This window comes from Gopherus evgoodei, chromosome 6, assembly GCF_007399415.2.
Source record: "Gopherus evgoodei ecotype Sinaloan lineage chromosome 6, rGopEvg1_v1.p, whole genome shotgun sequence".
Lineage (NCBI taxonomy): Eukaryota > Metazoa > Chordata > Testudines > Testudinidae > Gopherus > Gopherus evgoodei.
Genome location: NC_044327.1, coordinates 116,619,466 through 116,633,897, shown reverse-complemented (window position 1 = coordinate 116,633,897; position 14,432 = coordinate 116,619,466). Strand labels below are relative to the sequence as shown.

Genomic DNA, 14,432 nt, shown 5'->3' with positions numbered 1-14,432 from the left:
GAGCAAGCACAGTGCAGTGGTTAAATCAACAGGACTTGGAGTCAGAAAATCTGGATTTTTATTCCCAGATCTGCCATTGACTTGTGTGATCCTTGGGAAGTATCTTAACCTCTCTGTGCTTCAGTTTCCTTGTCTGTAAAATGGGGAATAATAATTTTTACTTACTCACGGGGGTGCTGTAGTTGATTTGTAAAGTACCTTAAGATCATATGATGAAAGGTGCTCTATAAGCTGTTCTAAGTAAGTAAGTAAAAGATGGCTAATACTCAAAATTGCATCTTTGAATTCAATTGGAAGCATTTAGGAGGATGAGAATGAGTTTTAAATAACAGAACAGACAACAGTGTGTAAAAGTGATAGATATGATGTAGAAAATTATATATTCTAAGGCGTTACAGATATAGAAAGGAAATAAATCAAAAGACGTGGTGTTAATCTGTGGAAAGCCATCCTCTCGTTAAACCTACCACTGTAGTAAATCAGTAATATGCACATCTTCAAATAGACAGTTAGCCTGGGTGACCTGATTTATCACATTGTTGGGGGTGGGGGGAAAACATTACAGTAACATATCTTTCCGTGATAGGGAAAGAAGAGGTGGTTTCTGAACTGCAGGGGAAAATTTGAAATGTACTTGAAGGGGAAAAGGAAAGTACATCATGAAGTCTTTTGAAATATAATCGGAGCAATAACAGGACAGGACAATAAGAGGAAAATGTCTGCATGGAACCAGGTTCATCCAACCTAGCAGATGAATGAGGCAAATTGTGCAAGGCTTTTTTCGTCTTTGACAGTCTGTGAACTTCTCTTCAAGGCAGATCTTTCTTCATATCTGATGTTGTAGCTAGTTAGTTTTGTTGCTTTTCTCTCAATACACTAGGTAGAAGCAGGAGGAGGTCCTACAGCTGTGCCATCTATTTATCATTACTTCACAGTCTGAAGTAGGAAATAACATCTATTGGGTTATGTTGATGATTTCACGTACTGTTCAGTGTAACAATGTGAATTATGCCTTTGTGTACCAGCAAAGCTTTGCTTACTGAGATGGAGGCAAATTTTATACTGCCCTGACCTCCATCACTGTTTCCACTAGGGAAAGGAGCAGTTTTAAATCTCACTGTGAGGGGGTGCAAATGAGCTTCATGTGAGGGGGTTGCTGCAAGGAGGAAGTGAATAAGCACAGTTGTCTGGGTACTATGCTCATGGTTTTTCCTGGCAACTTACACGGACTTATGTGATTGTGCTGAGCTCTGTGGCCACCTTGGCATAGGAGAGGTCATGGCTTCTTGTTTTACTTCAATCCTGTGTGACCTTTTCAGTGCCTGGGCTCTCACCCACAGTTTAAATCCTGGTGTAACAGGAGTTACGTAAGACATTAATAAGCTTCTCAAACATCATTAACTGAACTGATACATGTAATATTCCTGCTACCAAAAGTGTTTCCACAGTAGGATGTGGTTTAATATGAAGAGCACTTATATTTCTATTAATTGAGATTATTGAGCTAGGGAGAAATAGGTTTTTTTTTTTTTTTTTTACTTAAGATGCTTTGTTAACTTATTTTATCTAGAACTGGGGCATGATTTTTTCAGTGGTCTTATTGTAGGCAAGCAATTTTTTCAGTGATCTTATTGTAGGTATGTAATTGCCCAAATTGGAATTTGGCAGGGATACCATAACACAGGGTTCGGCAGCCTTTCAGAAGTGCTGTGCCGAGTCTTCATTTATTCACTCTAATTTAAGGTTTCGTGTGCCAATAATACATTTTAAGGTTTTTAGAAGGTCTCTTTCCATAAGTCTGTAATATGTAACTAAACTATTGTTGTATATAAAGTAAATAAGGTTTTTAAAATGTTTAAGAAGCTTCATTTAAAATTAACTTAAAATGCAGAGGCCCCCCCCGGACAGGTGGCCAGGACATAGGCACTGTGAGTGCCACTGAAAATCAGCTCACGTGCTGCCTTTGGCACCCGTGCCATAGGTTGCCTACCCCTGCCATAGCATTTCCATCTGCGCAAAAAAATAAAATAAAATAAAAACCCAAACCAAAAACGTTTAATTATCACTCATAGTCCCAACTTATTAGTCAATGGCTATTAGCCAGGATAGGCAGGGATGCAAAACCATGCTTTGAAGTGTCCCTGGCTTCTGTTTACCAGAAACTGGGAATGGGTGATGGGATGGGTCACTTGATGATTACCTGTTCTGTTCATTCCCTCTGAAGCACCTGCCATTGGCCACTGTCAAAAGACAGGAAAAAAAGTGGCTAAAAGATCAGTCATATACCAGACCATATACCAGTCAACCATTTCTCTCATAAACAATGTTCTACTGTGCAAATATCCCAGCACCCGTTGTTCCAATATTCTAAGTTCAGTATAGGAGTAACTGGATGAAATTAATATCCTGTGAGATCAGCTTGAATGTATCACTAGGAAGGTACTGGGGAAAAGAACTGGAAACGTTTTTCCTATAAATTGGGACTCCTTGTAATGTCAAATCTGAAAAAGACTTCAAAGAACATCTTAAATGTCTTTAAAAAAAATGAAATGTACTATTGGTCCTAATAAATATTTCAAAGCTCCAGTTTTGAAGTCACTTTTTTAATCTAGTCCCACCACTGTGGTTAAAGACTTTTTTACCCTTTGTACTTTGACAGGCTGCTGGTACATTATTCTCTCAAAAGAGAATAATGTACCAGCATTGTCCTCAAAAGGACAAGTCATGACATAAAGGGCATATTCCATTATGTTTTTATATTCTTTAAAAAAACTTTGCCTTTAAAAATTTCAAATATAAAGTCTTTAGGTACTTATATGGCAGCATCTTATTATGGTACTGGCCCAGAAAGAATGCAAGTACCAGAAACTTTCTAGAGAAGACATAGTGGCCGACATATTCAAAAATGGATGGCTAAAGCTAGAGATGTGGATAAAGTGACATGATATTTTTTTCAAAAACTCTGAGTACCCAGCATCTTCCATTGAAACATCTTGAAGTATAGTTTTCACTGAGGGTGTGTGTGTGGACACACCTATATGCACATATATGAGATTACATCCTGTTGAATGAAACTAAAGATTGCAAACACAAGTGCTCAAAAATTAGAAAATGCCAGGATTAAAGTTGCTTGGGAAACATTAATTCAGATCCTTGTGAGACACTGGATTGCAACCCAAGGGAGCTGGGGATAGAGCTCTGCCAGACTTCCTATGTGATGTTGGGCAAGACGGTATTATCATTCATACTCACAAGGAGCTGAGCTCAAGCAACCTTGATTCTGGCACTTATTAACTTTTGAGCACATAACTTTGTTTTTTAAAATGATTGTGCCAAATCTGTGTACACAGCTGTATTATCAAGTAATAACTAGATACTACTGATCTCCAGAGCTCATAGTAGAACCTAACAAACCAGGCATCCAACATTCCATTGTGATCTAGCTAATATACGTGTAAACCACTGGCTAGCATATGTTGTGCTCCCTTCTAGTGGCTAGCCTATACAGAGGATAACACGCTGCTTCTGCTATTAGTACTCCTTTATCTCAAGTGGTAGAACTTGTGCTCTGGATTGAAAGGTCCTGGGTTCAAAACCTGTTGATGAGCCTCTAAAAAATCTATTGGAATCTCTCCACCCCTGCAGGAGGTGCAAACCACAAAATGAGAACCTGTGTCTTACTCCCACATTCACAGGGGCACTGCTTTTTAGAATGAATAAGACTCGTTTCTAATATAGTAGACTCAGACATCTATTGCCAGAATGCATCTAGTGCACCCTCAGTTATCTGATCAGCAAAATACTGTGGGATACTTGCCTCCTTCACAAGTTAGTGTTAAGGACTTGTCAGTAATAAATTCAGTGAAATGCACAGAATTATTAATACTGGTAAGTGAAGTTGCTGAGATTAGAATTTCTGGTTTCCTTGCTTCCAGGCCAGCACTACTGCCCATAAAATAGTAAGATGGCAGCGGCAGCTGCTGCTGCTGCTGTGCCCTGTCTGGAGCTAGAGCTCTGTGAGGCTGTGGAGCATGCTCAGTGGAATGATCAGAGACTTCAGCAGCAAGCCTCTTAAAAGCTCTGCTGAGCATTTGAAAATGGCTGTTTTCAGAGTTTTATTATTTAGCACTGGGGCAAAGGAGAGATTATCAGCCTGTCGTATTTCCAGTTCCGGTCTCAAAGCGTGAAAGCACTACAGCTCTTAACAGAATTTTTCATCGATTTCTTTGAACACTAACAAAAGTTTGTTGTTTTCACTAACCTCTTTCTCAGAAATGGCTGAGATGTTTTTGCTTAAACTAAAAAATCTAGTCTGAGAGAGAGCCTGGAAAACTTAAGCACAACAAGTAAAGTCTGACAAAGTTAAAAGTAATTGGAAACAGGCTGGTAATGGAAAGTGTTAAGCAACTCTAAATGTTGCTACTGACTTTGCCTACGATAAAAATCAAATGTAGTGGTTGTGATTTTTACATCCTATAATTGCAAGGAAATGCAGTAAAATCCCACCACATTGGGAATATTAGTTTGGTTGCTGTTGTGATGATACCACTGCCAAGTGTGATGACTAATGGCCTCATGGTTTCCGGTACTCCCTCATCTTTCTATAGCCATTTGTTGTCTCTTGTCTTATACTTAGATTGTAAGCTCTATGAAGGCAGGGACCATGTTCTTGTGTGGCTCCTCACACACTGGGGTCCTGCTACATGACTAGGGCTCCTAAGCACATTAGTAACATAAATAATAAGTGGTAGTCTTAGGCATTACAGAAAATACTGCAGAATAAGAGACTGCTTAACATATGCTTTTGACATTTTTGGATTGTCTGTACTAAAATAATGCATTTCATTATTCACCTTATGTTTTGGGGAGGAGGGATAGCTCAGTGGTTTGAGCATTGGCCTGCTAAACCCAGGGTTGTGAGTTCAATCCTTGAGGGGGCTATTTAGGGATCTGGAGCAAAAATTGGTCCTGCTAGTGAAGGCAGGGGGCTGGACTCAATGACCTTTCAAGGTCCCTTTCAGTTCTCAGAGATTGGTATATCTCCAATTATATATATTTTATGTTTCAAGGTGCACTGGATCGTTGTGTGATGGGGATAACAGCAGTCGAGATCTTGAATGCTTGTGATGAAGCAGTTCCAGCTGCAGTAGATTCCCTTAGTCACCCAGCCGTCAATCTAAAACAGGCTATGACTAGACGTAGCCTTGCTGCTCTAAAAAACGTGGCCCATCAGAAACTACAGACTCTTGCTACTAATCTTCTGGCTTCGGAAGCATCTGACAAAGTAAGGTTTTTGTTTGTTTTTAATGCAATAGCTGGAACGTGTTTGTTTTGTTTGCCATAACTGAACCTATATAGAAAATCTTAATAATTTTAATCTCAAAGGACTCAATCCAACAGCCTTTAAAGTAAATGGAAAGACTCTCATTCAATTCAGTTGGCTTTAGGTCAGGCCCAAAAAAGAAATGTTCTTTGAGGCTATTAAAATGAATTGAAATTGATTAGAACTTTCTGTAGCTTCTAACATAAAGGTAACTAGTGAAATTTATATTTTATAACATAGATTGAAACTTATTATAATTCTTTTGTCCGTTTTATTAGATACCGTGCAGTGCTCAATAGATGTCAACACTGTAACTGATTTGTAAATCTCAGAATATCTGTTAAGATGCATTAACAGTTGAGTGCACCAAGAACAGATTTGATAGAAATGCATTCTCTTTTGAAGTTAATTTATATATAATAGTACATATTTAAATTCAGAACCATTTCCCTATCCCATCTGAAAAGAGAGCAGGGAGGGAAAAGATATATTATGACTAAAATTTTGAAAAATAAGTTTTACTGTGACGTTTATGAAACACTTCTTTTAAGTGGTCATGGCCCATTATGTGATGATTATTATTTTTTTTACAATCTTGTTTATCTCAGTTTTAATAGCACATTTTATAGTGCAATTAGTGATAAAAGCCCCTGATATGAAACTAGTATTTATGTATAGCTTGTGAACATATTCAGCCTGCAGCAATGATAATTGTTGCCTAGTCTACAAGGAAAACAATTATAGAAGGGGGCTGGAGGGAGAAGGAATCTAAGAAGCTAAAGGCTGCTGGGGGATAATCACGTTATGAAAAATGTATGCTGACAGAATCATTGGGGATTTCTCTTGCCACTCTCCACTCATTAGGGATTTCTTTCACCACTCTTCAGTGTAGAGATTACGGGTCTCTTTGAGAGAAATCTTAGCAAAGAGACACCTTCTTGATGACTTCAGTTTCCGGACTCTGGCAAGAGAGGTTCAGAAAAATAACTGAAAGATTAAAGTGGAGGGTTGCTTAATATATTTTTCTCTGTTGGGGAATGTGCACAAAGTGTGGCAGATGAAGCATTTGTTCTTTTACCTTCAGTGTTTTTGTTAGGAAACTTAAATCCAGAATATTTAATGTTACGGATATGGTAATTTACTACTGTGATGTATTTAATGATGACGATAAATCTTTGAAAATTCAGAGCACCAAAATCCAGTGTACTTTTATTTTATATATTTTTGCTTTTTTTTTTTTTTTTACTTCAGATTACACTATTTGAATTATTGTAATTGTCTTAATTGTGATGCTCACATAGACTGTGCTTTGAAAAATCAATCACATTTTCTTTGCAGTACAGGAGAACACGTACACATCAGGCATGCTCTCGCTTTCAACACAGACTTTATTGAACCTAGGTGGGTGCGAATCTTTAGTGGTACAGTGTTTTTTAATTTCAAAACAGTTTTAACTCCCTTTGGAAGTCTGAGTACACATACAGCGCTGATAGTTTTAAGAGAAATTTAGAGTGCTGCGATAAAAATATGGAGTTCTGAAAACGTGAAACTTCCTCTCAGTTCGATATAATAAACACAAGTAACAATTGGTTTCAACAGAAATCATGATAGAACATAAAATGAAATGGCATCTCTAAATAGTTGCATCAGATACAGTAAGATCATTAGGGCCCCAGATTTCGTCCAATGTCAAACTATTAGAGTCCCATTCAGTTTTTTTAAAAGTAGATGCAATCTTTATGGATTTTGACTGGAAAACATGTCAATGCCTATCGTTTATGGTAGGATGCAAGTCTAGTTTATTTTGTCAAGTTTTTAAACCCCTGTATCGTGGGGTGGAGGTACATGTTTTTATAGATACAGACACATACACAGGAACATACATAAACGTGCACACACACAGTGGAGAAAACCCCGATGTTTTCAGGTGGCTGTTTCCTGATATCCCTCTACATCTTTACTCCATTGTCCTAATATAAGCTTATCATATGACCTTGAAAATTGGGAATACCCCTTCCAACATCCAGAGCCTTTTCTGGGATCCTGGATGGTCCTACCAAAAATCCCCCCGCCTCCTTTTTTTTTTTTTTTTTTTAAGTAACCACTTATAAACCTGATCTCCTGAAGAAGCCACTGGCTACATGAGCCAGTGAAATTGATAGTGAGTCTGCTGAATGCATGTTCTCTTGAAAGCCCCTTTTGCCCCCTCCCTGGCTTTTAACATGTAAGTAAGGGAAGGAGGAAAGTGGCAACAAGACCTCCCAGTAGACTCTGGAGTCAAAACTCCTCTACAGAGTCCAAGTGGTGCTACAAGTGATCTACACGCAACTCTGTTGCACGACCATTATGTCCACTTGATTGCTGACCTACCCTCAGTTGGTGGATACACTTCCCCTCACTAGTTGTAGCAGGGAACAGGGAGTGTAAAAGGAACCAGTTAGTTGACCTTGCTTAATTTTTCCTTTTATATCATGCAGCATCCAGACTTAGGCCTCGTCCAGACTAGGGGAGGAAAATCGATCTTAGATACGCAATTTCAGCTACGTGAATAACATAGCTGAAGTCGAATATCTAAGATCGAATTACTCACCCGTCCAGACGGCGCGGGATCGATGTCCGCGGCTCTCCGTGTCAATTCTGGAACTCCGTTCGGGTTGATGGAGTTCCGGAATCGATGTAAGTACGCTCAGGGATCGATATATCGTGTCTAGACTAGACGCGATATATCGATCCCCGAGCAATCGATTTTAACCCGCCGATACGGCGGGGTAGTCTGGACGTGGGCTTACTGGATAACACTGGCTCTTAGTCTGAGTGATCCCTTTCTCTAGCGGTGTTTAACCTGTTCAGCCTGTGGGCTGAATGTATTATTTCAGAAAGGTCAAGAGGCTATAATCAATAGTTTTAACTATTTAGTAGGCTTATGTAGAGCCAGCTGAGCTCTTATTTTGCTCTTTTTTGGCCTCGCACAGCCTAGCAGGGAAGAAAGCATTGAAGCAGCTAGAGTTATTCTCTCCCTCCTCCCCTGTGATGCAGCAAGCTGCGAATGGGGGGCAGTACTGAGCAACTGGAGCAGGGATAGGACAGTGGCTGCCTGGAGTGATGCTGGCTTACATCAGAGCTGTTTCTGGTGCTGCAGGGGAAGCGTTGGCAGACAGTTGGGGAGGTGGAGCCCCATATCTCCTTCCTTTAGTGACAGGACTGTTTCAAACGCTTCAGTTAAAACATTTCAGGGTGGAGCTCAAGGAACATATTTTCAATTATAATCAAATATGCATTTTCTTCTTAGCTTAGTTACCCTCATTAGACACATTTTAGAGCCTTTAGGGCCATGAAATAGTTACTACTGCCCTACTTCAAGCATGCACTGCTCTAATAGTCCATCAGTCCCACTGGAACTAGCTTACTGGGATCAGTTGTGAGATTTTATTTAACTTTGGAGTATAAGTCATTGATTTACTTAAACAGCAAGGTTAAAAAAGAAATTTTAGCAACACGGTATAATAGTAATTAAGAAAAAATGCCATAGTGAGAGAGAAGGGTTGATGTGATGTTACCAAATAGCTGTGTTCTGAACGAATGAGCTGGCAGTCTGCAGCATGCTTGGCTACTGTAGAAACTAAGTGGGGAAAAATAAGAAGTGAGTTTTAAATGAATAAAAAGATGAATAAACTGAGATTTATGTACAATTACATGCACCAATTCAAACTATCGTTATTTTACAATATATAACATGGTTTCTTGCTCGTTTCAAGCCTGTCCTTTGAATTTTGGAGAATGCCTTGTGAAGGAGACACTCGGATGCCTTTTTGAGAGTCAGCCTTTCTTATATTAAGAAATTCTACTGCAGACTTAAATTCCTACTCTGAACCTAATCTGTAATGACCATTACATCTAGCAGGATGAGCTAGCTCAGCTGTACTCTGTCATAGAATTTGCCTTCTGTCTGAATAATTAAGTCTGCAAACTGGATGATCAGTTTCTACTCATATTTTTACATACATCTGAATGTATGTTCACACTGCAGGTTCACATCACACTGATGGTGGGAGAGAAAAATATAAACGCCTCAGTGTATATTTCTGTATGCTTGTGTCATGGACCCACAAGATTTGTGCTACGCCCCAACTTTTAAACAGGCACTTGGAGGAACCCCTTTAGACCTCCGAGAAGTCCCACTCTTCCTTTAGGCTGCCATACTGCCTCCAAGACTGAGATTCTGGGCTCCATCTTGCCTGTTTCACACTGTGAGCTCTGCCCAGGAAGTCCAACTGAGAGACTCTTGTTCAGAGACTGTTTGCCTTCTTTAGTGATCAGTACGGCATAGCAAGTATTCGCAATGATGCCAGATGGCCTTTCTGAAAACAGTGTAGGTTTATTGGTCACTGGAACACAGCATAAGGAAGTCCTTAGGTTAGCACAGAGAAGCAAAGATTAAGATGTAGTCTTACTGGCCAAGCCAGGACTCCCTTGAGCCATGCTGCTGAAGGAACTACTTTTGTTCCTGTCTCTTTTTCTGTCCCTTTGTCTATAAGCTCCTATGTCTCTCCTAGCCTCCTGTCACCTCTTAGTCCATTGTCCTCCTCCAGCAGACTCCTGCTGAGTTTAAATGTTCTGCCTGCTGGAGTTTCCCCTTGTCAGTTGTTCAGTGTTCCCATTGTCTTTCTGGATCCTCCATTGATACGAGTCAGTTTCAGCTAGAACTTTACCAATCCAGTCATACCACCCCAGATGGTAACATAAACACCTCATGTCTACCATTCTTCCCTCAGAGCATCTTTTTGCTCCCACTCAAGTAAGTTGCTACCATGCGTATCATTCATAAAAAATATTACAGAGAATTCCCATTTCATGACAGCTTGCACAATGGTAGTGGATTTCCTTTTCTTGTGTCTCTTAATCATTTTAAATGTTTTAAAAAAGTTTTAATATCCTTTTCAATATCTTTCATTCATCACAATTCCCACCATCATGATTTATTCTTTTTTTCTTTAGACTTAGCAAGCACAAAGGTATTTAGTGAAGATACTGTTTACTTTCTGTCCCAGATAGGTAATAAAGATGCTTAATAATGCCAAGCCAACACTGATCCCTCTGCTACTCCTCTAGATATTGATCTCCAATTTGATATTGGTATTTATCACTATTTGTTTATGGTTTACCATTCTGTTTTCCAAGTTGAGTTGAACTTTTTTTAAATAAGATGATTTTGTGAAACAATACAAAATCCAGATTATTAATACTAAAATCCAAATATATTGTATCAGCTGTGTCCCTTTCAATGATTGGTAATGTTGGAACTGGGTCAGAGCTTACCGTATGATCTTTAGCCAATATAAAGAAGTCTTACTCTGTGTGTGTGTGTGTGTGTGTGTGTGTGTGTGTGTGTGTGTGTGTGTGTGTGTGTGAGCGCGCACACACACACATACACACTAAAGTTGCAGCACAGAAGCATCGATCCATATTTTTTCATGTCAGTTGTAGTAGATTGACTTGCCTGAAAAATTCCTCCATTATGATGTGGATGAAGTTGGATTTTATAATGGTGCATTGTGGGAAACCAGGAAATATCGTTAATAAAATATATTTATGAGGCTTACAGAAGAAGGAGGAGGGGATATATGTGTAGCTGAATAATCTCATTGCTGAAACTAATAAGGGAGAAAGATTTTAATGAAATCTAACACAAGAACAGTTTAATGGATTTGCTTTTTCTATTTAAAACGTTTTAACAACACTTTTTTTCTCTGTTTACATATGTTCAGTAAAGAAAATAAAACTACAGTTACTCATTAAAATAATTTCATTAACCATTAGTAAGGCGCATGTTGATCAATTGTATGCATTTGTGTGTGCATTTAGAAATAAAACATTTATAGTTTATGTAAATATTACCCAGATAGTATAATAATGGGCTATTTATCAATGAGAGTAATAAATAGATGCTTGAATGACAACCATGCCAACTGGAGCTTTCAGTGAAGATTTAGATTTTAGAGTGAAGTTTAAGTAAATTGTACAGATGTTACATTATCAATGCTGCAGGGTGAGTTTATACATTAGTCTAGTCTATGGAGACTGTAAACCCCCCGCACTGCCAAAGAAATAGGCAAATAACGTAACCGTTTAAGGAAAAAACAAAGGAATTTAGTGTCAATATATGATGATCAGTTTTTGCTCTTTAAGTTTCAGATTAAAATTATTGCATAAGCTGGAAGCATTTATATGTTTTTGAATTCTCTTTTTAATTTTGTATTTTGATTTTAATACTATTATCAACAAGAGAAATCTATTTAGAGAGCTATTTTTCTGAGTTGGTTTGTATGCCAATTAGTGGCTAATATTTTGAAATTGGCTGTTTTTAAACAGTCATTTCAGCATTTGAGGGCAAATAGCATAAAACATATATATCCCAAGCAAATGTTTGTATAAGTTTTATTAAACTGTAGTGAGGATAATAGTAAGGTTACATGTGTTCTTGATTAAATGCCCCATATTTAGTCATGAGCATTGACCTTGTGTGATGTTAGATTCCCCTCCCCCCATTATTTAAATTTAAACTTTTTCCACTATATTTTGCTTTTTATTATTTGAACTTTTGGAAGAATAATTAGTTTTACATATCTATAGTAGGGTACACAAAGCCCATACAACTCCTCAACCTCTTCCTGATTTGATCTTGCTGGGCTGAAGCTGGCCACCCTGAAATATTTGCCAGCAATATCAGGTTGAAGAGACACTCTAGCTGGATGGAATAAAAAGGGAGAAAGCAAACATCAAAACTAGGCTCCGTGACAGAGATATCTTGGGTCTGAGGCAGAGGTACTCTAGAGAGTAGCTAAATAACTTCTCAAGGAGGAACTTTAGGGGTAAAGCCTGAAGAAAAGGTTTGGGCTGGACTTGTTTCATGTGTATTTGTTTGTTATTGGAGTCAAACACAGGAAGGGGATAAGCTTTGCCCCTACAAAGGGCTTATGAATTTGTCATAGAATGGATGGGAAAGTCACTTGCTCAAGCTATTGCCTATAATGAAGAAAATTAAAATGTAACAGAGGCTAAATTCTGATGGTGGCAAATTGGAAAATCCTTGAAATTGCATATTAAAGGAAAGAATATCTGCTTCAGTTTTTGCTTAATATATTCTTTAATTATTGCTGATAGCTCATATGTGAGCACTAATAATAATTACATTATCTTACCTAACAGTAACCTGTAAAATTGGAGTATAAGGTAATTAAATTAGCCTACTTTAAGTTTTTGAAGTGAATTCTCAGAAATGATTTGATTCTGGAATTAATGCTTACTAGTATTTTAGTATCGACAACAATAGGACAGCAGAGGGCATCAGCGATCCATTCCCGTTTTAGAGCCATGTTTTTTTCTTTTTTTTACATATTCTGTGTTCAAAAACATTTCATTAATATTTATACAGTATATCCTTTAGCATACCATGATGCATTTGACAAATACTAACCATGTGCTTAAGTTTATTTATGTGATCCCATTGAACTCAAATGTGTCTGTTTGCATGCAAGTGGGGTTGGACTCTTAAATATTACAGCTGCACAAGTATGATTTCAAAACTGTGCTCTAGATGAGTCCATTTTTAATGAACAAATTTTCCAAATCTAATTAAGATGTTGTTAATCACTGCATATCTATCTTTCAACCATATTGGGTAGCATATATGAGAGATGCATTGGTAGCAATGTATGTGTAGAGATTTTATAGCTAAAATATTTCTTCTATGTTATCTCTAACTTTCACTATATTGTCCTCCCTCCTGCCATAAACAAAATGTCTTGTATAAATAAATATAGTTCTGTACTCTGTATTCTGATAAATTATTAGACTTTATAGTACATAAGGCATAAGAGTAATTAATGCGTTGTAAATCAGATCCCCCCCTTCCTCTTCTATTATACCATTAAAAAAAATAACATGTTTAAAAATGGTTTCTTCTTCTCATCGATACTGAGAAATTGAGTAATTTCCTTCCACACTCTCATTTCCTGTGATATGTTTTTCATGGCTAATTTATTAAATAAATGGAACTTCTTGATTCTCTGCCCCTGTAACACAGAACTTGGCTGTTCATTGTTTTTTTTCTGACTGTCTTAGGCCATCTGGGTGTTCAGTCAGTGCTGCTGCTGATGGTTGAGTTATGTACTAAAATGTAACAGGAAAAAAGGGATTAGGGGAACAGGTTCTTGTTTATAATTGTCTTCATGTCCAAAGTGAAGAGACTGCTGGAAAGAGAGTCTAATTTTTATGGTGCAAAAGAAATAAGGATTTAAACTGGGATGCTGAACTAAAAGGACAAGTTGGAAAAAATATTTAGCAGAGCAGCAGATGCTACTGAAGATTAACTCAGTTGATCTGAGTTTCGGTTTGATGGAGAGGCTCCATGCACACTATAACGTGCTGTAAGTAGGTTCTGCATATTTAAAAATCAGTCCTTAGGAATGTATTTTCAGCTGGTCCTCTCCCTTGCCAAACACCTGTTAAGAGGCCCATGGAAGTGTTCATTTTTAAGCAATCCAAACTCTATGTAAGAGCAAATGTTAGATTATTTACATGTGTGACTATTCACCTTCTAGCCAGGTGGCATGTGTATGTCCCTGATGCAAACAGCTCATGCATCTGAAGGTCCAGGAACCTTAGCTTGAGGTCAGAGTTGATGAACTGGAAGAGTAGAGGAAGACAGCACATATATTTATTTACAGAGTTGCTGGAGCAGACATACCTCTGTCATGGTACTCCAGGTGAGGAAGTCTGTCATGAGTAGAGACCAAAGTTGAGTGGAGGGACAGATGAGACCCATCTTCTGGCAGAGGGAGAGGAGGTTGATTCATGCTTAATGCATTGAGAAGTTCTTTCCAGGAGACTTAAGTTGTCGACCAAGTAGCATGTTAGGGGATTCAGTCCTTAGAAATACTGACAAATGAGCATGTGATAGCAGGGCTTTGGAGCGGAACCCGGAGCTGGAGCACGGAGCAGCTCCGGAGCAGTGGAGCTGCATGTTTTTGCCAGGAGCTGGAGCGGAGCCGGAGCACAGCTCCAAAGCCCTATGTGATAGTGCTGAGAACCATTCAGTGACTTGCCTACT

At 38.3% G+C, this 14,432-nt stretch overlaps 1 protein-coding gene across 5 annotated transcripts in view; it reads left to right on the top strand.

Annotated features, from left to right (window-relative positions):
- Positions 1-14,432, top strand: part of WDR7 (WD repeat domain 7) — a 351,772-nt gene that overhangs the window by 67,310 nt on the left and 270,030 nt on the right. For all 5 annotated transcript variants that reach the window (XR_004001091.1, XM_030568068.1, XM_030568066.1 and 2 more), the window contains exon 14: positions 5,070-5,284. Coding sequence is in view for 4 of the 5 variants with exons in the window: in XM_030568068.1 (XP_030423928.1) it covers positions 5,070-5,284 (215 nt within the window). In the remaining variant the exon portion in view is untranslated. The remainder of the gene's footprint in view (positions 1-5,069; positions 5,285-14,432) is intronic.